Here is a 27,053-nt window from a genome sequence, read left to right on the forward strand (position 1 = left end):
ACTAAACTATTCTGCATTTGCATTTGCCAGAAGAGTCGTACACAGTCGACCTTGACTGTGTACCTTTTGGGAGTAGTTTTAGGGAAAAAAAATGTAACACAGTGCTCGGCCAGCTTTTGGAGATTGGGTCCTTAGTTAAAAATATGATCCCTTTTTTTCTTAAAGTTGTTCGTAAAAAGAAACCAATTCGACTACTCGTAATTATGACATTTGCCGGAAATCCCAAAAAACCGAAAAATACTCACGAATAGTTGTTTTTTTTTTGGCAAAATATGGTCTTGATTATATTAGGTTAATATAAGAGAAAGTAAGAACTAATATAAGCTTGATAATAATCTTAATTATAATAGAACACCCTGTATATTTTAGGTGAATCAGATGAACAATTTAATTGTCTATCAAATAGCATTGTACTATTTTTTACTTATCTCTTCTTCTCTTAAAAGTTTTTGCAGAAAATGCATCTTCTTATAATTTCGACGTCATTTATCAATATACCCATGGAATATTGACATTTTATTTTTATTTTTAAAGATGTAACAAATTTTGAAAGAATACAGATACTAATATTGTCGATATAGTTCGCTTATTTGTTTAAAAAATAATTTGTTATTTAAAAAAAAATCTAAAATGTCAATTTTCCATGAGTATATATGGTATGTAAATTATAAGAAAATGCATTTTCTACGAAAACTTGACGAGATAGGTAAAAAATGATATAATACAATTTGATAGACAATTCAATTGTACATCTGATTCACGTAAATTGTACATGGTGTTCCATTTAAATTAAAGAAGTTATAGCCGTTTAAAGCTTGTAATTATTTAAAATAAAAATTTAGACACTCTGTATAAGGCAGTATTATTTTTATTATTGCAATACAAAATTTAGAAAAAAAAAATTAGTAGATCTTTATTTTAATTGTAGAAACTAAAAATGTAATAATATACAGGGTGTTCCATTTAATAAAATACAATTTTAATATTTCTTATTTATTTGGGACACTTGGATCTTGTAAAAATATTAAAAATATTTTTAAATTGTAGCTCTACGAACCCAAAATTTACAATTTGTAAAAATCTAATAGTTTGGCTTCGTGTCGTATGAGGTGAATAACTCTGTATATTAGAGAATTAAAAGTAAAGAAAGATTCCAAAAGATTTTGGTAATATTATTTTCTTCTTAAAGAAACTGAGTATATTCCGTCCTGTTTTTTCAAGCAAACATTTTCGAAAACATCGGAGACTACTCTCTGTCCTACTGTACTGTAGCATCCCTGTTTACTCACTTAGAAGAACTTACTCCTCCTTGTCCGTGCCGTCGGCTTCCCCCTTATCCTCTTTGTGCTCTTTTAGCTCTTCCATTTTCGCGTGGAGTTTCTCCACGTTCTCGCCCATGAATTCCATGGATTCCATGGTGTGGTTTTCGATATCTTCCAACACTTCCGTACCTTGCGTTACCTTGTTGTCGATGGTATCGCCTATATCGTCCATTTTGTTCCTTAAGCTGTCCAAGGCTTCTTCCTTTTTGGAGTCGATGTCCTTGATGGCTCCGTCAAGCTGAAAATATAATTAAATTAAAGTAATGAAATTTATTTTCTAAGTTATTGGCAATGTGATAAATTAAAAAATGAATATTTAAAACAGAAAAAAATAAAACAAATTGATTTTATCAGTGAGAATAAGGAAGCAGTTATTTATTATTAATGAATTACATATATAAAATCGATACCAAATAAATTTTTAGTTACGTCATCGAGGGCGCAATTATTAAATTCATTGTTGTCCAATCATGGACATATTCGGCGCCAAATACCGGGTACGTCTCAAAAGTGGCTCACCCCCTATAACTTTTTTATTTTTTCAGATAAAAAAACGAGATTTTGTATGTTAATATGTGACATATATTAGGATTTATTGACGTATTCAATTGTTTTTTGTCACTTCCTCTTTCACCGAAATGACTACAACTTTTGATTTTTAAATGGCACCCTCGTTATATTTTTACTTTATTCGATAGAAAATGGCACTCTAACTGAAATTAAATTTCTCGCTGGGGATTCAGGTGGCACCTCTGCTGTAAAAAATATCAAGTTGCCACATTTATTTATTTATTTCCTGACATTGTCATTCGTTTTGACACTTTAGTTTTGTATTACGAGTTTTCGGTTTAAGTGAATTGTGTTTTAATACTTTAAGCTTAAAATTTATTACTAGCAGACCTTGAAGTCGAAAATTGTTCTTTTTAGAACCGCTTGTAGTGCGAAGTGTACATGAAGCGGTTTAACAGCCGTTGCAAAAATCTCATCTCAACCTTATTAGCCCTCTCATCATCATCATCATCATCATCATTTTCAGCTTATTCAACCATTTTCAATTATGGTGTAGCCTCCCTCACATATTTAGATACTATCTTTGTAGTTGGGCTCATTGTTGTCTATTGTTGGCTATGGCGGCCCAAGTTATCCCTGCTATTTTCCTAATATCATGGTCCCATCTCAGGTTCGGTCTTCTTCTAGATCTCTTAATTCCTTGTGGGTACCATGCTGTAATTTTTGTGGTCCATCTGTTATCCGTCGTTCTTGACAGGTGTCCTGCCCATTGTCACATGAGGGATTTGACTCTGTGACATCTATTACCTGGGTGTTTTGTCGTATCCAATCTATTTATTTACGGTCCCTCTTGATTATTCCCAGCATATTTCGTTCCATTGAGCGTTGTGTGATTTTTGTTGTCTATATGTTATCCGTCCTTCTTGCCAGGTTTCCTGCCCATTTCTACTTTGACTCTGTGGATGACATCTATTACCTGGGTCGTTTGTCGTATCCATTCTATTTATTTACGCTCTCTCTTCGTTATTCCCGGCATATTTCGTTCCATATTGCTAGTTTCATTGAGGGCATCCCATCCGACTCTGTGGATGACATCTATTACCTGAGTCTTTTGTCGTATCCACTCTATTTATTTAGGTCTTTCTTGGTTATTCCCAGCATATTTCGTTCCATTGTTCGTTCCATTGAGGGCATCCGACTCTGTGGATGACATCTATTATCTGGGTCTTTTGTCGTATCCACTCTATTTATTTACGGTCTCTCTTGGTTATTCCCAGCATATTTTGTTCCATTGTTCATTCCATTGAGGGCATCCGACTCTGTGGATGACATCTATTATCTGGGTCTTTTGTCGTATCCACTCTATTTATTTACGGTCTCTCTTGGTTATTCCCAGCATATTTAGTTCCATTGTTCGTTCCATTGAGGGCATCCGACTCTGTGGATGACATCTATTACCTGGGTCTTTTGTTGTATCCACTCTATTTATTTACGGTCTCTTTTGGTTATTTCCAGCATATTTCGTTCCATTGTTCGTTCCATTGAGGGCATCCGACTCTGTGGATGACATCTATTACCTGGGTTTTTTGTCGTATCTACTCTATTTATTTACGGTCTCTCTTGGTTATTCACAGCATATTTCGTTCCATTGTTCGTTCCATTGAGGGCATCCGACTCTGTGGATGACATCTATTATCTGGTTTTTTTGTCGTATCCACTCTATTTATTTACGGTCTCTCTTGGTTATTCCCAGCATATTTCGTTCCATTGTTCGTTCCATTGAGGGTATCCGACTCTGTGGATGACATCTATTATCTGGGTCTTTTGTCGTATCCACTCTATTTATTTACGGTCTCTCTTGGTTATTCCCAGCATATTTAGTTCCATTGTTCGTTCCATTGAGGGCATCCGACTCTGTGGATGTCATCCATTACCTGGGTCTTTTGTCGTATCCACTCTATTTATTTACGGTCTCTCTTGGTTATTCCCAGCATATTTAGTTCCATTGTTCGTTCCATTGAGGGCATCCGACTCTGTGGATGACATCTATTATCTGGGTCTTTTGTCGTATCCACTCTATTTATTTACGGTCTCTCTTGGTTATTCCCAGCATATTTTGTTCCATTGTTCATTCCATTGAGGGCATCCGACTCTGTGGATGACATCTATTACCTGAGTCTTTTGTCGTATCCACTCTATTTATTTAGGTCTTTCTTGGTTATTCCCAGCATATTTCGTTCCATTGTTCGTTCCATTGAGGGCATCCGACTCTGTGGATGACATCTATTATCTGGGTCTTTTGTCGTATCCACTCTATTTATTTACGGTCTCTCTTGGTTATTCCCAGCATATTTTGTTCCATTGTTCATTCCATTGAGGGCATCCGACTCTGTGGATGACATCTATTATCTGGGTCTTTTGTCGTATCCACTCTATTTATTTACGGTCTCTCTTGGTTATTCCCAGCATATTTAGTTCCATTGTTCGTTCCATTGAGGGCATCCGACTCTGTGGATGACATCTATTACCTGGGTCTTTGTGTCGTATCCACTCTATTTATTTACGGTCTCTTTGGTTATTTCCAGCATATTTCGTTCCATTGTTCGTTCCATTGAGGGCATCCGACTCTGTGGATGACATCTATTACCTGGGTTTTTGTCGTATCTACTCTATTTATTTACGGTCTCTCTTGGTTATTCACAGCATATTTCGTTCCATTGTTCGTTCCATTGAGGGCATCCGACTCTGTGGATGACATCTATTATCTGGTTTTTTGTCGTATCCACTCTATTTATTTACGGTCTCTCTTGGTTATTCCCAGCATATTTCGTTCCATTGTTCGTTCCATTGAGGGTATCCGACTCTGTGGATGACATCTATTATCTGGGTCTTTTGTCGTATCCACTCTATTTATTTACGGTCTCTCTTGGTTATTCCCAGCATATTTAGTTCCATTGTTCGTTCCATTGAGGGCATCCGACTCTGTGGATGTCATCCATTACCTGGGTCTTTTGTCGTATCCACTCTATTTATTTACGGTCTCTCTTGGTTATTCCCAGCATATTTAGTTCCATTGTTCGTTCCATTGAGGGCATCCGACTCTGTGGATGACATCTATTATCTGGGTCTTTTGTCGTATCCACTCTATTTATTTACGGTCTCTCTTGGTTATTCCCAGCATATTTCGTTCCATTGTTCGTTCCATTGAGGGTATCCGACTCTGTGGATGACATCTATTATCTGGGTCTTTTGTCGTATCCACTCTATTTATTTACGGTCTCTCTTGGTTATTCCCAGCATATTTAGTTCCATTGTTCGTTCCATTGAGGGCATCCGACTCTGTGGATGTCATCCATTACCTGGGTCTTTTGTCGTATCCACTCTATTTATTTACGGTCTCTCTTGGTTATTCCCAGCATATTTAGTTCCATTGTTCGTTCCATTGAGGGCATCCGACTCTGTGGATGACATCAATTATCTGGGTCTTTTGTCGTATCCACTCTATTTATTTACGGTCTCTCTTGGTTATTCCCAGCACATTTCATTCCATTGTTCGTTCCATTGAGGGCATCCGACTCTGTGGCTGACATCTATTACCTGGGTTTTTTGTCGTATCTACTCTATTTATTTACGGTCTCTCTTGGTTATTCCCAGCATATTTCGTTCCATTGTTCGTTCCATTGAGGGCATCCGACTCTGTGGATGTCATCCATTACCTGGGTCTTTTGTCGTATCCACTCTATTTATTTACGGTCTCTCTTGGTTATTCCCAGCATATTTAGTTCCATTGTTCGTTCCATTGAGGGCATCCGACTCTGTGGATGACATCTATTATCTGGGTTTTTTGTCGTATCCACTCTATTTATTTACGGTCTCTCTTGGTTATTCCCAGCATATTTCATTCCATTGTTCGTTCCATTGAGGGCATCCGACTCTGTGGCTGACATCTATTACCTGGGTTTTTTGTCGTATCTACTCTATTTATTTACGGTCTCTCTTAGTTATTCCCAGCATATTTTGTTTCATTGAGCGTTGAGCGACCTGCAGTTTCCTTATATCTGTTTTAAGTGACCAGTTTTCGCATGCATATGTCATCACTGATAGTACCCATTGGTCGAATGTTTTTTCTTTAGATAGAGTGGCATTCTAGATTTGAATATGATTGAGTTTCTTCCATAAGTACTCCATGCCAACTTAATTCTTCTGTTGATTTCTGGTAGTAGAGATCCTGAGCTCTGTACTCTGTATTAGCCAAGTGCTGTTAAAGGAGTGAGTTTTGTTGATGTAAATGATAACTATTTATATATTTTTAATTATTAATTAATTATTTTTTTTTGTTTCCTAAAATATTTTGATTAAAATAAAATATTCAAATTCACACTGTGAATCAAGCTGTGCCGGTCAACACTGTACCGGTCAAGCTTCCTCACGCGACTAAAAGTTTATTGGTATGATCTCGTGTTTTAACTAGTTTACATTTTTTAACAAAATATGTGGACAAAAAAGTACGATGTAATTAAAATGCTTCTAAAATCTTTGTCTCAGTATTTTCATTATTTAGGCTAAAAATTGTGATCAATGTGAGCATTTTTTTACTTTTATTGAGCAATTATAAGTGATTTGTTGTATTTTCATAACATTGACATTATTTAAAAAATAGGAAAAAACGTTTTTCCCCTTATATAATTTTATAATTTAAATATCTAATACTCAAGTTATCATACAGAGCAAGTTAAAGTTTGCCTTGTTGCTTATGGCCTATTGATTTTGAAAATAACAGGTATTGAAATTATTATGGATTTCTTTTAGGAAAACTTGCTTAAATAATTTAACAGTTTCTATGTTGAGGAGAAAATCATGTAATTGATTTTGTATGTAGCGTAAAAACTTTGTTGTATAAATATACTTTTTTTAGAATTCAGTGAATATAGATTATTGAATTCTACTGAAATTATTAAAAGAACTTCACATTTTTTATCCATGACGTGTATATTTTCTAAATAAATTATGTCTAGCATTTTTTAAACGTTTATATTGATATTTGTTAAATGCAATCATGAAAAACTGTTAATTAGGTTACTATTATATTATTTAATATTATTAATTATATTATGTGTATAAAACTATGTACCATTTTAGAAATAAAGGATTTTGATTTGATTTAATTTTGATTTACTTTTTTTGTATTATAATGACAGACACAACTAACTATCGATGTCTTAGTTGAGTTTTTACTGATCTTTACTAAACTTACGTCATCTTCTATGGATCGGACTGTTTCGAAAAATGGCGATGTGCCGGACTGGAAGGCCTCTCTGGCATGATCACTTTCTGATACCAGAACAGTTTCGGCGTCTGACAGTGCTTCTGAAGCTGAAGCCACAGCGTCGTCTTTGGAAGAGCTGAAACAATAAAATACAAGAAAATGTGTCTCATATATTGCACAGTTATGCATACCACTTGACAGAATGTATTCATTACAAAATGCTCGTTGTTATGTCAATTAATCCTAAACTTTTAGTTTTATTTTATTATTGTGATCTTAAAGAAGTCTAACAAAAAAATACAAGTAAACGCGTCTTATATGTTGCACAGTTATGAAAAAAACTGAGACCAAATTTCTGAATTTTTATTATTATTGTGATCAAAAAGAAGTCTATTTATTTAACATTAAGGCTCACCTTATATGATTTTTGGTATCTTCTACAGCTTCAGCTGCTTTAGACGAAGTGACGTGGAACACATCTCCAATCTTCTGCGTTACGGATCCTACAGTGTCTTCCGCCGTATTTATTGCAGTCTGTACTGTTTCTTTGACTGTATCTACGCCACTGGCAATTCCATCTTTTACAGCTTCTGTCGTATCTAAATTTACACAAAAGAAACAAAAATAAAACAATTTTTTTTATTATAAATATGCAGTTTATGAAAGTATAGTCAGTAGTATAGTCAACTTTCAAAAATCACAAAAAATTATAAATATAAAGGAGTCGAAGGATTTAGTGCATAATTTTAAAATATAGGAGAGAGCTGCCTACATGAAACCACTTTTAAAATATCTACATGTATTGAGTAACCGAATAAAATCTTCCAATTAAAATTCATATTTATACACACAAAAAAGAATATTCTTATTTTGAACATTTAATACTCAAATAGAATAAATCTTAACTTTGTATATACGCAAAGAAATATATATTTATACTAATTATTTAGAATGATAAATTTAATGCTGCAATATTCTCCTAATGAATGGTTTATTTTATAAAACAAGAATAAAAATTTTAGATTTAAATATTCAGTATTACTATATCTAAGACACAAACGATTGTTGTTTTAAGATATCAAATCATTTAAAGCGAAAATAAACTAATTCTACAATAAAAATTGCATTTACTCTGTTTGAAATGCCTCGAATTTAAAGTTATATAATGGTTTTCTTGATTAAAGTATATTCAATCTGCATTTGAGTAACTTATTTCTCAAAATGAATATTAGTAAAAGCCTTGTATATGATATAAACAAGGGTAAAAGTTTGTTTTAAGATACGAACGAATTGAAGCGACAAAAGTTTTTACTTAGTCTGAATAAATATATTTTTAAATTTGAGACTTTTCAATTTTCCGAACAATTTTCTTTTTGTTTCATTTGAGTAAAATAAAATTCTTAAAGTAAGGCAAAAATATCTCTGTTAAAAGTTTATTTTTAGTATGTACAGCATAAACATTGGTTTGGTTTGGTCATTTTTCAAGGTATTTGCGACACTGAGGATGACATGTCACATGATGTGGATCGAACTTCCCAGGTTCGAGTCCAATATTCCATTACTTTATTCCATGGCTCGGTATTATGTTGCAGCTATGCAATTTCTTCTTTAAATGTATCTAAAAATGATTGCTTTCTGTTAATTTCAACTAAATTTTACTATTTTAATGCTATACCTTCTAAATTATCTTTTTTTTGTTTCGGGACAATACCAAAAGTCTTCATCATCTGGCCTTTTTGTTTGTTTTTGGGTATCACCAGATCTAAATGAAATATTTCTGCAGTGATTCACTAGTTTGCCCTTAGCCATAACTGTCTTGTGAAATGGGCAACATGCTCTTTTCACAGGGGGACAGTAATACACTCCCATTGGCTTTGTGGGAAAAGGAGCACTATTTTAGCAGCAAAAGAATTGTACTCATCTTGTTGAAATCGACTAAAAAATAATTATTTTTAGTTTTTGCTTATGTAAATTCAAAAGCGAGTTCAGCTGAGTAAAAAGAGAATTAATTTTTTTATTTATTATAGTATTTTACTTACTTTTTAACTACTAACTTTTTTTCCATAATTAATAACTAATCGCACCACGGCACCAAACGCAACAGCAACACTCATGCAACACCCCTACCGCGTCCCATCAAGCAACTGTTCAACTCAAAACTCAACTATAAAATACCGATTACCGGCCGCCTGAAGCAGGTTTAGAAAACAAGTGATGGGAAAGGGTGAAATGAAATTTGCTAATTCTCAAGACAAAATTAATAAAAAAAATAATTTTAATCCTAGTAAATATGTTTATTTTTTAATTGGTTTGTGCAGCAAAATATATTTAAACAGAAACATAGTAGTTTCAAAATGTCTAAAATATTTTTATTTTAAGAAAAACTTTGTTTTAATTCCTTGGTTATTTTTATTTGAATAATATTGTTATCTTATACTAAACAATTAAAGCAAAGATTTGTTTTAAATGAAATATATAAGATTCTTAAAATAATATTTTATTTTTCTTGATCGAAACCTAATAAAGTTCATTGAAATAGACTGGTATTTTAAATAGAAAATGTAACTTATTTTGGAAGCAGTATATTTAAAACTTTAATTAATACTATCAGAGTTTCTAAACAAAAATATTATTTTAAATTAAGAAAATATAATGAAAAATTATTATTTTGCTTTTAAGCAAATACATATATTTAAACAAAACATATATACTTGACAAAAGTATCCGTTTATTTAAATTTAGTAAAAAATTTTGAGAAAATATGTTTACATCAATGAAGTATTTCTTTTTTTGTGTGTAGTTTTGCAAATGCAGAAATGCAATGAATAACATTTTTCTAAGAATAATTTTAATACTAAAATAATTTGTTTAAAGGAGTAGTGCAAAAAATTCAAGTCTGGACGGCAAATGTGGACTCCTGAACTTTGATACTGCCAAGGCAACACGAATCAAAATAATATCAGTAAATAAATAAGTAAGCTTCTAGAAGTGGCGGTGCGAGTGACAAAATTAAAAAACTTTGGCTTCTCGATTACTAAAAATTAAAATTCTTGCTTTATCCACAACGAAGTTACAGGGTGGTCAAAAGTGTCGTGAGTCAGTCGCGTCGAGAAAAGGATAGGCTCGATTTTTTTATCCCACTGTCATGCTTCTTAATAAGAAATATCTAAAATGAGAATGCAATGCATTTCAACTGCTTAATCAATTAAGTTCTCATATATTATTAGAAACATATTATTCTAATCGAACTTATTCATATGTAAATAAAGGACGAGGACTAAAAGCGAGAGTTTAGTCTTTGTCATTGTAGTAGTACGTTTGGTACTCATGTGCGATTTCTGCGTTTTGTTGATGGGGATGAATCTCCAAAACCGGTTTTCAGATGCCTGTTTTCTTCAGTCTGATGAACTTAAAGCAGAAACTAGCATACTGGTAGGAGTTAAGGCCTTTTTACGCTTCTGTATACTATTTTTATTTCATATATGTAAATGTTGGTAACGTACAAATATCGTATCTTAATTATTATTCCCTGTATGTAATATGTATCTTTAATTTATTTCTAAAATAACACCACATCACAACATAATTTTTAGTAAAAAAAAACAAAGTATTTCATCTATATATTTTAACGCTTTTTGGTCTTACCTCATTATGTACCTGCTATTAGGTAGTAATCGTTAATTTTAAACTGACAGTATGTCTATGATTAAATACACGTGTTTGAACGAAAAATCCGACGCGTTCTGTTGTACTAATATAGTTAAATTTTGTAATTTTAAACAGTTTTTTTCTTAATCCTTTTTGTTATTCATTTTTATCGATTTAAAAATAGGAAATAACTAATAGTTTAGTAGCTAACTTTTTTATTTATTTATTAAAATATGTTTTAATAAAATAATATAACTTAATTTTAAAATCAAATGATTAGAATAATAATTGAAATATAATATACCTATTTTTAAAATAATAAAATCATAATATTGTTAAGGTGTATGTGGCGCTAAACTGTATTGCTGGTTGCCTACGTATCAAGAAACATGGCGAATTCACCAGAAAGTGAAATTCGTTTTTGTTGAAGCGCCATCTCTTAGCTAAGTGCAAAAGCGAATCGGGCAGCGGTGGAATTGTCCAGTAGGAAGATGGTACGAAGGGTGGAACGCTCCCTGAGAATTTTAGAAGGTTCGAGAAACAATCAGTAGAGTATATAAGCCCGCGTAATAGGCAACTCAAATACGTTTAATTTACCTATACCCCGGCCTCCCCATGAGAGCAATGAGAGAATTTATGTCCCAGTATTGAAGGAGGACAGAAAATCGAGTCGAATGGTTTCAAGATATAGGTTCATCCTTGTTTAGTCAAACCTCCTACCACACAAGGACAGACTTATGTAGGAAATGCATTGAAATTCTATAGCCATCCTTTAACATCGGGACAGGAATTTAAGCGGTACCCTCCGTATAGGTAATTTACTGGAACAGTTGGAAGTTTGATAATACCGCGTTTTAAATTGTGAATTAATTGGCGAAGGTGCCAGAACCGTTAGAGTAATAATAATTGCATAAATTGTGTTGTAAATAGTATAAGTTGTGTGTACAGAGTGAGAAAAATAAATTCGTTAAGTATTTTATCGTGAGTTTAAATTAGTGGATCCACGGAATCCGTAACAATTTTTTGTTATATGACATATATTTTGTTCTATATTTTATAGAAGTAACTAATAATAAATAATAATAATTAATCAGTAAAATTGCTTAAAGACATGAATATCCGATTTTCTTTCCAAAGTTTTTAGCGTTTTAATGGCAATATTCAAAGAAATTCTCATCAGAATATAATTATTTAAATTTATATTCAACGGCAATGAATAAGTTTTCTAACAAGTATATTTTTAAATAACGCTTAGTTTATAGAGGGTGAGTCTTAAATAAGTGCAAATATTTTTAGAGATAGTATATTTCGACCCCAGATAAGGTTTTTTTCGCGAACAAAAATTTTTAGCTTTTAGTTAAAAAAACATAATTTATTGATAATATGGCAACATAGGTAGTAGATTAATTTTACAAGAAAGAAAACAAAATAAAAGCCAAAAAATTTTTTTTTGAAATTATTGAAGTAGAATAACTCGGTTATTTTGGACTTATTTGAAAAACGGTAAAGAGAATATATGTTTCTTTTATCGAGCTCTACCAGCCCTGAAAATAATTGCACTTATTTAAGACTCACCCTGTATAGTACCGCTAGTTTATAGAATATTTATCTCTCTTGCATTTGCTTATCGCTCAATCGCATTTAAAACAAAAGGCCACTCTTTGTATGTTTCTAAAAGAGTTGTTTAGAAAACCAAGAAGGACATTATTGACTTTAATCAAAAACCGTTGGTTACATTTGCAATCGTTGACATTTCCACAAGTCGATATTTTATGTTAATCAGTCGAATGTAGGACAGTGGAAATGTTTTTTATTGTTTAGGTTTAGAAAGGTCTGATTTAACGCTATTTTCAACACAGCGATATAGCAGTGACTCATTTTTTTTGTAAACGACATGTTTTAAGCCTTGGCATAGCGGACATTGATTCATGAAATGTTAGATTGCCAGTTTGCTAACTGAAATATACGTATGTGGTTTATTTTATTGTTTTATGATCGATTTTTATAAAAGGAATATACGAAAACTCATAACGTGTTATGATAGGATCTGTATTTTGTTTTAAATTTGATAAATTTAAAAATGCGAAAGAACAATTCGAAACATGAATATCTTGTAGTTTTGTTGTGATATACGTGTAATTTGTGATGAACATTGTTAAGTAATTTTCTTTTATTTTCTAACTTATTAAAGCTTTATTTAAAATATGTTTAGAAAGGAATATAATTTAATTCTAAAATCAAGTTATTAGTATAATATTTGAAATATATGTACTTATTTTTAAAATAATAAAAAAATCATAACTTTCATATTAATTAGTAGTAATAAAATAAAAAAATCATAACTTTCATATTAACCAAACATTTTGAAATTAAACAATATGGAATTAGGACCAGAGTGGAAAATGTGAATACTATATAAATTGACATTTATGTCTGATCTAACGCTATTTTCAACACACAACGATACAGCAGTGGCTCATTTTTATTTGTAACGGACAACTTTTAAGCTTTGACATTGTGGACATTGATTGATGAGATGGTAGATTGCCAGTTTGCTAACTGAAATATACGTATGTGCTTTATTTTATTGTTTTATGATCGATTTTTTTTAAAAGAATATACAAAAACACATAACATGTTATGATATGATCTATATTTTGTTTTAAATTCAGTAGATTTAAAAATGTGAAATAACAATTCGAAATATGAATGAAACTTTTGTAGTTTTGTTGTGATATACGTGTGATGCGTTATGAACATTGTTAAATATTTTTCTTTTCATTTATTTAAAATATGTTTAGAAGAGAATATAATCTAATTCTAAAATCAAACTATTAGCATAACAATTGAAATAGATATACCTATTTTCAAAATAATAAACAAATTCATAACTTGTTGTAATATGATACACAGTTTGTTTTATATTTTATACAAATAAAAAACAGAGAAAACATAATACGGTGTTGTATGATGCACATTTTGTTTTATACGTTATGGAACTAAGTATTTTGAAATGAAACTATATGAAGTTACGTCAGAATGGAAAATGTAAATGCATATATAAATTGTTATTACATTTTCTAGGTTGGAAATATGTTAAAAATCGTTATTATTACAAAATATCAGTTATCAATTTATTAACTATGACTCTACCTCGCTACACGAACGCTTAAGACACTAACGTGTGTTACATCATCAATCTGGACATAGGAAATCCCATGTAAAATAATGAATAAGTTTTCCCATTTTATTTTACAGAATTTTTTTTAAAGAACTCCTTAAAATGAAGCAAACTGTTCAATTTGAATGGTTTATACGAATTCGTTCTTGAGTTATGAGAGATACAATAATGTGTCTGATGAATCAAACATAACAATCACAAGTTATGACAATTCTTTTACGATTTTTTTCTACAGAGATCTGTCAAAAATAATCTCAGATATATTCTCTATGTAAATTTACAAAAAGTACACTGTAAACATACGAGACATCTTTTAAAAATCTAATACATTTTGTAGATAAGTAAACTATTTTCTATTTTTTAAACATTAAACGATTCACAAAATTAGTACTTATTAATTATAAAATGGAGACATTTAAGGAGTTCTTTTAAAAGTTTTAAATGGGGAAAACTTATTCATCATTTCTAAAATTTACATGGGATTTCCTATGTCCAGGTCGGCGACGCAACAGACTGTACAAGACACTACTTTATGAACTTAACCAGATTTTATGATCTGCTCAACACGCGAAAATTTGTCTACTGTATATTACAGCTTATTAAGTACCAGGTGGTCATATTCGCATTTTATTTGGTTACCCGAGTGTCACCTGCTGGACCTTTGCTCGTGCGCATGCCAGCAGGCGGAGCACAAGTCTTGATAATTTATTTAAACGAAGCGCCAATAGCACTCAGAACGCGACTTTGTCGAAGCAATTGTTGATACCCCTGTATACGTGAAACGCAGCAATTAAATTTTTCAGTAAAGTTTATTTCTCTGGATTAAAAATCAATACAAGAATTAATTCTGAAAAGCAATATACAGGGTGTTGGCAATTTTTTTATTATAGCATGCATATTTAAATATCTTTAAATATCTCAAAAACCATTGCTTGTAGATATATTTAACCCTTATAATATATCCAAGGGTCCAAATATGAAATAAAATACCTGGTGTTTCATAAAAAAAAAATTATAGCTTTGGTTGGATCTTAGTTCTGACATTTGAAAATAATTTTAAATTATGCACATTGCCTTCCCACATATACCCATAAAATATTTTGTTTCTACATCTTTCCGTTTTCGTATAATCAGCCGTGGCGAATGAGGTGTAAAATTAAAGTGAGATTTCTCTAATTTTTTTATTATTTACTAATAATACAATCGATGACGAAGTTGTTTATACAAATGTATTTAACAGAAAGAGTCTCTAATTTGATTTTTAAAGTTTTTAGCGTTTCAGTGGCGATATGTTCAGAAATTTTTAGCAATCATAACTTTAAATTTTTATTTAATGACAATAATTACAATACGTAGTGTACTTGACTTATCCTCGAATGAAACAATGGATTTTTAGAATTGCATATCGTTGTTATAATTACATACTGCTTTACACTTACCACTTATTGCTTGTTCTCCCTTTGAAATAGTCTCATTGGTCGTCTCCTTCACTCCTTCCACGAACTTTTTACCCGACTCGACCAGGGGTGCACTACTAGCACACCCCATTATTACTAACAATAAAAAACACGAATACTTTCAAAAATATCAGAAAGTAACTTTAATACAACACTACAAAAAAAAATAATTCTCTTTCACGAAAAATTCAATAAGCAAATAAAGTTGAACTTTCTCTCTGTCCTTTGTTTGGACAAACTCGGAAAAATTACTGCGCCTTAGTATCGGAGGGGGTGTTTTTTATATGGGGAATAGTTTAGTAATCGTAGGGGGGCCGAGTTTGGCGCCGTGGTAGGGTTAAGACTGACTGACCACCGGCCAGACGTTCGTGTTGTGGCTTTGCGACGCCTGTTGTGAAGGGCTGTTATAGTCCGGGATATTCAGAAATAAAAAAGAGGCCTCCTTCTTTATAACATTTTAAATACGTCTCGATAATGTACAGAGTGTCTTATTTTGGTGGTAAAATAGGGTTATCCTGCTGATTAACTTAATTTTAAACTTGTTTTGTATTTGTTTTAAACATCTATCTAAAACTGATAACCATTTATTTAAAACACTGTTTAAAATTTTGCTAAGTGCAAACCTAAAGTATGGCATCATCATTTTCAGCTTATTCAACCATTTCCAGTTATGGTGTAGCCTCCCTCACATATGAGAGAGGGTGGAACGAGGGTGGCTCATTAGCATATTTGAAAAACGCATTTTTTACGAATAATTTGATACCACACACTTGGTTAGTTGGCTTATTTCGAGTCAAATTGTCGTTATACACACATGTTATAACCGCATATTATAATTTCAAATAAACCATATGCGAAAATGTCAAAAGTTAACATATGATATGTCATTCTATGTAGAGTGTCATTTTCTATCGAATAAAGTAAAAAAATTGGCGCCGGGAGGCACGTATAGCCGCTCATACTAAAATATGTTAATATCTCGAAAACTGCGACTTTGACTAATTTTGATGTTATTACAAATATTGTTGTAAATATTATTCCTAATCTTAATTTGAAAACCGCGTTTCGCTAGCTACTGTAATTTTGGAGTTGGACCAAACCCCCTCCCATACCCCCTTATCAACCCCCCACCCCCACCAAAAACTAATGGTCAGATTCTCGGGTGCCACAGTATTTTTGTGCCAAATCTGGTTAAAATCGGTTAAGCGGTTTTTGAGTTATCGTGTTACAGACAGCAGACGGACAGACGGACAGACAGACAGACACCATGAAAATATTATTATACTTTTTTTTGCCGATCTTAATAGCCTACCATACCTATTGGTATGGTCGGCTAAAAATATCGATGGTGTCATTTAAAAATCAAAAGTTGTAGTCATTTCCTGTGAAACAGGAAGTGACCGAAAACAATTGAATACGCCAATTAATCCTAATTTATGTCAACATACAAAATCTCATTTTTTTATCTCAAAAAATAAAAAATATTGTAGTGGTGTGAGCCACTTTTGAGACGCAGCCGGTATTTTATTATTTATTTATTCATATCTCTGTGACTAACAAAAAATATTTATTAAAATAATCCAATATACAGGGTGTTCTATTCAAAAAATCATCCAGATCCACTCACACTTCTTTGAGCCACCCTGTAGAAATTAAAATATTTTTCTGAAATACATCCTAGTAAATACATACCATATGATAAAAAAAAGACGGCGTCCAGTTGGCTGGGAAATGACGATCGATGACATTTCCTATACAGGGTCGAAACGAAACATAGAAAATGTTCCGCAAGGCATAACGGCCAGGGTATTTTTTTTTTCAAAAAATCCAAAAACACGTCAATTTTGTTTGTGAGGGGGACAACTTTTGCCCCAAAAATGATTGCAAAATCTTCAACCCTTTAAGCGGGGGTGTCATCCCCCAACTTTTTCAAATGGGAAGGGGGTCAAGTGGCACCGCAATGGAAAGAGCTTTGTATTCTCTATATTTTCCCGCTCTGTTTTTGAAAATCGGTCGAGTCATTGAGAAAATATGAAGGATTGAAATTTGAAAAGTTTATTTAAACATTTATCAGAGTAAATGATAAGGATAAATTCCTTCGACCAATTTGAGGTTTTTTCTTATTATTTCTAGATGTTTACGCATTTTTTCACTTGCCACAAGGTTGAACGATCAGGTGCGGTGGTTCCTAGATAGCTGTTTTGTGATTTGTGCGTTGAACATAGATAAAAGACTTATATTATTAAATAGATAGGCAACTTATAATACATTTCAATTTTATTATACAAGGGCGCCTCTGGTAGATGGAGGAAGAAATACTATTGGAAGAGAGGGGTGCGGTGAAGGGGGGTTGTTTTAGTTAATTTAAAATAAATTTAGACATACATGTAAGAACACTTTGTGTGCTTTTAATTAGGTCGAACATATTATAAACGATAAATCAACTGAATTAAAAGCATACAAAGTGTTCTTATATGTCGGATATTAATTAAAAAATATATTAAAAATACTAGAAATGGTATATATTAAGTTGTTACAGTTATAATTTAATCTTTGGCGGTTTTCAGCAAATAGCAGGCAGTTTTACATAATTTTCCTCCCTTTGAAGTGAATTGGAAACGGCTAGGTATATAATTTTGGTGTGGGCAAGATTCCCAGTTTGTTTCCGTTTGGGACCTGAAATAATAAAAACAAATTAAATCAGATGTAATCATCTGCTGATCATGCTAATATAAAACGCGCGTCCTTAATTCCTTACATGCACCGTAAAAAAAATTAAAAAACTGCTCTGCAAGTAGCATTTATTAGCAGTACTAATTTAAAAAATCTATAACTGTAAATAGATATGTTTAATTTACTTACCATTGTATCCTTCGGAAACCAGGTGTACAACAATTAAACTCCATGATAAAAAATAATTATGAGTTATTACAAAACACAAATTGTCCCACCATTTTTAAAAAAACATTGTCTAAAACAGACTACTGGCAAAAAATCTGAAGGAATTTCATTTTACAATAATTCGACAAATCAAAACGAAATCAAACCGTAAAATCACAACAAAAGCGTCTCTGAGTGACAGTTAAAAATCAAATTTTATTATTGTCAGATATTGACATTTGCATTGTTAATATTGACAGTTTTAATATTTTGCGCCTCTGCATCTTGGAGGAAAAACTATTTTTAATGAACTGTCATTTCCATTTAAGTTTCCCAGCCATGTGCGTTGAAGTTCTTCTCAATATCGTTAAACTGACCCACAATAGAATTTCCAAAAATACCAGCCCACACATTCAATTTCTGAGGGTTTTGTGTGTGCACCTCGTGAAAAACCTTGGGGTTGTCCTTAGCCCAGTACCGACAGTTGTGCCGATTAACTACACCGTTCAAAAAGAAAGTACACTCAACCGAAAAACACGCATTAAATAGAAAATTATTATCATTCGCCACTCGTTCACTCATAGCTTCACAAAATTGCAAGCGACGATCAAAATCGTCTTCGTTGAGTTCTTGTCCCAACTGAATTTTGTACGGGTGGAACTTGTGTTTTTTTTAATATCCTTTGGACACTTGTACGGTAAACGCCGGGCTTATTGGCTAATTTTCTTGTACTCAGCGTACTATCCATGGCAACTTGGCCCAATACGAATACCTCCATAGCTTCATTTACTACAGGATTTTTCCTCTGCCTCTTTTTATTCATAACGGAACCAGTTTCGCGAAATTTTGCTACTAACTCGCGAACAATTTTGCCATAAAGGTGTTTGTTAGGATGGCGTTCATGGAGTATCTGCGCAACCCGATTGCCACATTCATTATTTTAAAAATAAAGTTCGATTATTTCTACTTTTTCTGCAAGTGAGTACACCATAATTGTTAAAAAGTTTAACGATATTGAGAAGAACTTCAACGCATAAGTCACAGAACAGCTATCTAGCAACTACCGCACCTGATCGTTCAACCTTGTGGCAAGTGAAAAAATACGTAAACATCTAGAAATAATAAGAAAAAACAGCAAATTGGTCGAAGGAATTTATCCTTATCATTTACTCTGATAAATGTTTAAAAACTTTTCAAATTTCAATCCTTCATATTTTCTCAATGACTTGATCGATTTTCAAAAACGAAGCGGGAAAGTATAGAGAATAGAAAGCCCTTTTCATTGCGGTACCACTTGACCCCCCTTTCCATTAAAAAAAAATTGGGGGATGACACCCCCGCTTAGATGGTTGAAGATTTTGCAATCATTTTTGGGGCAAAAGTTGTCTCCCTCACAAACAAAATTGACGTGTTTTTGAATTTTCTGAAAAAACATTATCCTGGCCGTTATGCCTTGCGGAACGTTTTCGATGGGCCACACTGTATAAAATGACAGCGATCTTCATTTCATAGCCATCGCTGACGCTGTTTTTTTTCAACCATACGGTACTTGGTTACACTTAAAGGTTTGCACTTAAACAAAATTCAAAAGTTTTTTATTCTAATGCCCTACACACTTTTGCATAATCCTGTATAATAGTACCTATGGGTCTATTTTAATAAACAACGACAAAAATCATAATTTTCAATTTAAACATGTTGTAATGATTTTGTTAGCGATCACTAGATGGCGTTCTTTCGAAATTATCTAAATTAATGATGAGTAAAGCTTCATTCAGAATCTCGCAATTAGTGGTTTCAATTACACTTTATACTATTTTATTTACAATCATTCACAATGTCCACAAAACATAATTAAAATTAATAGACTATCCTAGCAACAGCTTGATGTGGTCAGTTGAATCCATAGAGAGAGCCTAATATTTAACTTATAAAACAATCAACTTATGTTTTCTAACTACAATTTCTCTTGACGGAAGATAATCAAATGCCAAAATGTCATTTCTCGCAGATTTTGTATAATTAATTAATTTACTAATTAAAGTATAATTAGTGGAATTTAAAAGTTTGTTAACTTTTTCTACCGATTGAAAATGAATGCCTCTAATTTTGATGTCCTGAATGCTTACATTGAAATTAGAGGAACAAACTTCTACGGCTAATTGAAACTACTAATTTATTCCACTGATTGCGAGGTTCTGAATGAAACTTATAACTAGTTTTAATTTTTAATCATCAGCAGGTTGTCGTCAAATAGTGTTCTATTTTGCTGTTGTAACACTAAAGGTCGATTTATAAACTGAAAACGTTGCGGTTCGACGCCCGACGTTACGGTCGGTAAAAAGTTTGTTTATACGCAGGATGTTTTGTTGATTATAAATTTTTCGGTTGTTGTTGCGGTTGACGTTTTACGTCAAAAATTAACCAATTTTTAACTTCGACAGGAACGTTGACCTTGAAACGTTAGTAATAGCCAATAGAAATAATCGCAACCGCAACGTCGAACCGCACCGTTTTCAGTTTATAAATCGACCTTAAGCGTTCCAAAACCCAACAAAATAACAATATTTTTATTTGCATTCGGGGGGCAAATGTATCTGGGCCGCCCCTGGGCCTTATCCTACTTTTCTAATAAAAACTCGGTAAAAATCCTGGTCTATATGCCACATTGCCGCTAATAACACTTGATTATTCCGTACTACTTTTAGTTTATCGAACGGTTTCTCCAACAGGTATTGTTCTTCGAAATCATAAATTTGAATACGCTGATGTGGAGCAAAGGACGAAAGTAAATTTACAACTTTCCTTCTTTCTAGTTAAGGACGAAAATCCTATAAATAAATTAATTTGAGGACGTGATTCATATACCAGATGCTATCTGAAGTGATTTGAAAGAAGTGTTTGATAGATGTAATAAAATGTATTTTTTTACATGTGATTTATATGCCAGATAATATCAAAATTAATTTGGAAATATTTTGCGTTTCTCAGAAATTTTTATTATAAATAGTGATGTAAGGGGTAATATTACCAGTAATTTTGGTAACGGAATAATTACGTAATATTACCGCAAGATTGGTAACATTGGAAATGAAAAAGAGTGGGGCTCTTTTTAATTTGCCTAGCTCTAAAATAAGTATGTTGGCTGTAGACGTTTTAATTTTTTTTTAAATTTACCGTTGGAAATATCGTGAACAGCCGCAACCAAAAGACCTTTTAGTACTTATGGATTTGTTCATCGGTCAAAAAGAAACAAACTTACTGTGAAAAGGGCCGGGAAACTTACCTATATTGCTCATAATTATAATTTCCTAAATGGAGAAGAACATCCAAGAACGGTAGAAACTGCTGAGAAAGAAATGGAGGAAAAAGATGTCGAATTCGAAATAATAAACTTGACTTAATTAACGAAAGAGAAAGAAGAACCAGATGAACAGATTGAGGATGATTTACCATTAATAAAAAACGTTCTTGTCTTCTTTTTTGTAATGTTTTTACAGTTTTGAAATAAAAAAATGATATTATTTAAAAAGCCGTTTATTTTATAAATTACCAATGTTACCGTAATATTACCGGTAATATTATTACCGATTTATAAATTATCGGTAATTTTACATCCCTACTTATTAATAAAACGTTGTGCTAACTAAATATATTTTACTGATTTCTTCTTACAATTTACTTATATTTTATTCATGTTAAGTATTTTTTATTTGTTAGGTATTTTTTATTAATTATACGCTTCATAACGTAGAAGCATTTTATAAAAAATGCAAATAGGAAATTGTAAAATCGTTATTTTTCGGGCTTACTCAATCGGGTCTCACAATGCAAATTCACCTCAAATATCCATTTAGTTGGTCATTGGCAAGCACTCTCTCATTGTACATGAAAATAACAAAACAAACATTTACTGATCTGGATAAAATTGATAGTTAAATAATAATACTCACCCGGGGGTACTCCGCCCCCTAGCCACTGACATCACTGACATTCTATTCAATATATTCCATTCCATATCTTCCATCTAATTCAAATATTATTCGGATCTATTGGTTGATAATCTTCAACAACTAGCTAGTGTCACCTGAAATAGTATAGGGGCTTCCCCCGGACGCAAATCTGTCGCTAAACAGATTCGCATCCCAATCGATGGGGCTAATTGGGGTCCTCACACAACGCCCCAGCGGTGTCAATCGAGAAGCAAGAGAGACCTCAAACTCTCAAGACCATCCTCGAAGGAACGACGTCACAAGAGGTTTTCTACTTCCATAGTCAAAAGACTCGCTACTTCCAAATGTCAGCTCTGTGACAAAACACAACACTACACGGCCGGCCGGCCTATCAACAACTGACTGACCTGCCGCCTGCCGAGCTAAGCCTCCTCTTACATCACAATTTTACCTGATCACAAATATTTACATCGCTTGCCAATGAATCATACTGTTTTCTCTAATCGACTTTCAAATAGAGTGTTTTAGCATTACCAAATAAATAAATAGAGAGTTTCCGAAGGAATGCATATTGTTTATTAGAATAGTGAATAAATAAAAGCATTATTATGACGAACTTATTTTCCAAGTTTTACAAAATAATAATAATAACAATCATAAATTGCTCAATATTGACAATTTAAACCTAATCATAGAAAAATAAAAGTGAAATTGAAATAACAAATTAAAGGGTAGTTTAGCTAACAAACTACTTTAAAACTTAACCCCAACTCTTGACTTTGAAAGTTTTTTCGTGTTAGTGATGTAATACCCAGATTTTGCTGTAACCTGTAACGAACCTGCCCCAAAAATATACTTAAAATAGACGATTTATTCAGGGTGGTCCGAATTGTATTCGGGAAACTTTGGTAGCATATTCTGCAGATAAAAATAAGTAAAAAGTTCATATAATTTTATGTCCTAAAATGCTTCGTTTCGGAGATACAGGGTGTAGCAGTTTCATTTTTATTTCGGTTTTTTTCCATATAGTTTGTGAACTAACGTTGATATTTGGATGAAAGTTGGTATATGGGTGTTCTGTAATATGAGAAATTTGATTTCGATATCAATATGACTTCTACTTGTAGGGGGCACCACTTACATGTTTTTTAACTGATTTGAAGAGTAATAACTTTTTGTCCGTACCTGTATAAAACTACTGAGTGAGAAAATACAAATTTCCGTAATTTTCTACGTAAAAAATATCTCTTGGTAAAAATCGCTACGAGCAACCGTTTTCAAGATATTTGGAACCGAAATAGTCAATATTGGCAAAAAATAAACATGTTAATTAGATAGTTATTTGACTGAAATGAAAAATTTGTAAACCTTTTATTTTTTTAAGCTAACCATGAATTTTTATAGAAAAAATACGAATTGTACAAAAACATTTCAAATTTATTATTTCAGACTAATAACTATCCAGTCAACATGTATAATTTTTATGAAATATGTATTGACTATATCGATTTCAAATATATAGAGAACCACTCGTAGCGATTTTTACCAAGAGACCTTTTTCACCTAAAAAATGACGGAAATGTATATTTTTCAATGACTAAAAAATCCAAGGACATAGCCAGTAGAATTTGTTACGTTAGACACCATCATTTTGGAGCCTACGGATGAGTCACCGCCAACAGGGACAATTTTACCGATTTTTAATAATTTGTTGTGTGTAGTGAACTTTGTATAAACTTTATTACAATGGTGGTGTTATTACAGCTTTCAAGTGTAAAAGCCGCACCGATTAGAAAGAGCCAGGCGTTTCATAAGTAAATAAAAAGTCCACGTAGTCAAAATATTTAGGCGTAGTCAAAACATTTATCAAAAATATAAATATCCCTTCAAGCAGTTAAGTTAGGAAAAATATATGGCCACGGCACTGTTTGGAGCCATGGTAACAATTTGGTCTCGGGTGTTATATGTCCTTGTATTCTTTAAACATTGATATTTTTTCACTCAGTAAGGTAATACAGGTACGGATGAAAACTTATTACTCTTCAAAGCAGCTAAAAAATATGTAGGTGGCGCCCCCTTAAGCAGGACACCAATTTTCATCCAAATATCGACGTGAGTTAAGAAATTAATTGAAGAAATCGAAATAAAAATGAAACGTCTACACTAGCGATGGGAACTATCGAATGAATTAGACTATCGAATGGTTAATGAATGAATGATTTCAACTATCGAATGGTTTTATTCGAATAAAATCATTCATTCATTTGTATACTAAAGCATTTGTGACAACCTCGCCGTGCGACTAAATGGTTATCGTTGAGCCACGACTATCGAATGCTTTTGATAAATGAAATTTAGTATTCGTTTGATTTTTGTATGCGTCAGTGGTATTATTAGTTCTTCCAAATTTTTATAACTTCGCCGTATAAATACTGTGCTATTTTTGCGTTTATTAAAATAGTTAAAATACTAAAATAGTAGTTATTTTTTAATTTTATTTATTGGCGATTGTGTGCATGTGCAGATGGTCAAAATTTTTCCGAAAATTTGTGTGGTTTTCCGTAGTCCGATCTTCCAATTATTTAATTTTATATGGTATGTGGTCTATTTTTTAATGGGAAATTTTGAGAAGTAGCAATTTTTAAGAGAGATGAGATAAACTTACAATTAATTTAAAAATTACATATTTGTATTTTAGATGTTTTAATAATATGAATTAGTTGAACTTAATAATCATATTTAAGTAATGTGGTTGTATAATCATATTTAAGTAAATGGTTATCGAACTCAAACTATGGGGTGAGAAAATTAAAATGAAAGTTTTACACGTGCCAATTTAAAAAAAAGTTAACGATGTTTGTATTTTGTTTATGCTAATTCTCTTACATGTAGTTTTTTTGCGAAGAAAAAAATTATTTATTTTTTAAAGTAAATGCCAGTAAAAGTAAATATAATTTTAAATAGTAATATAAAGCACCTAATAATTTTGATTTCTAATTTTTTATTTATATTTTCCTTCCATTACACTGCATGCTTAGAAAATTAATAAATGTTTATATTTCATGATTTTAAAATTTGTTGTTAATATAACAAATTAGTTCTGTAATTATTATTATTTAATAAACCAACGTTGCCAAAAAATTTAGAGACTATATTATTTTGAAATAGGATCTAATATAAATAATTTTGACATCTAATTTGTTGTTTATATTTTGCTACTACTTAAAAGAAAATATTTATATTAAAAGATTTTAAATTTTGTTGTTAATAGGTATAACAAATTATTACTGTTATTATTATTTATTAAACCAGTCTTTGCTAAAAACATTAAAATAATTTTCCTACATCCAAAATAACAAGTATTATTGCAGTGTAACAACAGAATATTAATAAAAAAAATGCAGAATATATAGACATACTATCCCTAATTAACTAAAGCCAAACAATAATATTCTTTGCTAATATCAACTAATACCAAAATATGGCAACAGCGCCTTTCATAATGTATTTTCTGTGTAAATACTAGCACCTCAATAAAAAAAATAATGTGACCTTATCTATATCTGACTCCGCAAAAAATCAAAGATGCCGGCTTCTTTCATAGCATTGCCACCGACCGCTGTCAGGTTTCTCGGAAAGAAACCTACGTCGCCGGGCGACAACTAAAATTCAGTTAATATTTTATTATAATCGATCCTGACGAATGAATGAATTTCATAAATGAATGAATTTTATAAATGAATGGTTTTTGCTGCCGAATTACTAGAATACAATATTTCAAGGCAGATGACGGATCTATTCGATAATTTTTATTCGAATAGTTTTCAACGAATGTTTTCTTACTAACTATCGAATTATTCGAATGAATTGCAACTATCGAATGTTTCGATAGTATTCATTCGATAGTTCCCACTACTAGTCTACACCCTCTATCTCCAAAACGAAGCATTTATTGATGATAATATCATGATATGATGATAATATCATGATAATATTATAAGCTAAGTAGTGTAGGCTAAATTAGTTTACACTCAATAACGGTGCAATTTTAAACTAAATAACCAAAAAAGAGTTGGCTTGGAATAGAGGATTACTGTCATTTTATATGTAAAACAATATATTGAATGTCAGTGATCGTCATCTCCAAGCCAACATGACGCAGTTTTTTTCGCATACGGTATTTTCAGTATTCTCCCAAAAAAAACAACCGTTTAGAAATGATATTTAATAATAAATGGTAATTTTTTCTCCAGTATAAAGTGCTTTTTTTAAGGACACGATAAACGAACTGGGCTGTTGCTAAGCTCTAGCGATGTAGCTATAATATTTTACGCCAGTATTGGATAGGGCCTGACCCAAAATTCAAATAGCAATCACCTTGTCCGAGGTCAAAGACCGTAAATAACAGAGGAACAATACTACAAACTATACGACATTTTCTTACAAAAGAAAAAAAAATGTTTAATACACACATCATTATATAAAGTAATGTTTGTTAAATTAGGTATTCATAAACCTAATGTCTTATTTATAAATATTCTCGATAATAAACTCTTTATACATTTTGTTGTTCCAAAAGATTACTATACAGGGTGAGTCTTAAATAAATGCAAATATTTTTAGAGTTGGTAGATTTCGATAAAAGAAAAAAGAAATATATTTTTGTTTGCCATTTTCAAATATGTCCAAATAGTCCAGTTTTTTTACTTGGAAAATTAAAAAAATTATTTTTTGCTTAAATTTTGAAAACTACTGAATTATTCTGTTTTTTCCTTCCTCTAAATTTAACCTATTCACACACAACCTATGTTGCCATATTCTCAAAATATTGCGTTT

The 27,053-nt window shown here is 31.9% G+C and overlaps 1 protein-coding gene across 2 annotated transcripts in view; it reads right to left on the reverse strand.

Moving 5' to 3' along the window:
- LOC115885971 overlaps positions 1 to 15,709 on the reverse strand; it is a 33,228-nt gene extending 17,519 nt beyond the window's left edge. Inside the window, exons 1-4 of one of the 2 annotated variants that reach the window (XM_030905003.1) lie at positions 15,367 to 15,709; positions 7,514 to 7,697; positions 7,087 to 7,234; positions 1,304 to 1,560 (exon numbers count right to left, since the gene is read on the reverse strand). In XM_030905003.1, the coding sequence (XP_030760863.1) occupies positions 1,304 to 1,560; positions 7,087 to 7,234; positions 7,514 to 7,697; positions 15,367 to 15,475 (698 nt within the window). In that variant the 5' untranslated portion in view covers positions 15,476 to 15,709. Of the gene's footprint in view, positions 1 to 1,289; positions 1,561 to 7,086; positions 7,235 to 7,513; positions 7,698 to 15,366 lie in introns of both variants that reach the window. The other variant, XM_030905004.1, reaches the window with a different exon arrangement.
- Positions 15,710 to 27,053: the final 11,344 nt, after the last annotated feature.

Source organism: Sitophilus oryzae, unplaced genomic scaffold (assembly GCF_002938485.1).
Source record: "Sitophilus oryzae breed Bouriz unplaced genomic scaffold, Soryzae_2.0 scaffold_465_pilon_pilon, whole genome shotgun sequence".
NCBI classification, from domain to species: Eukaryota; Metazoa; Arthropoda; class Insecta; order Coleoptera; family Curculionidae; genus Sitophilus; species Sitophilus oryzae.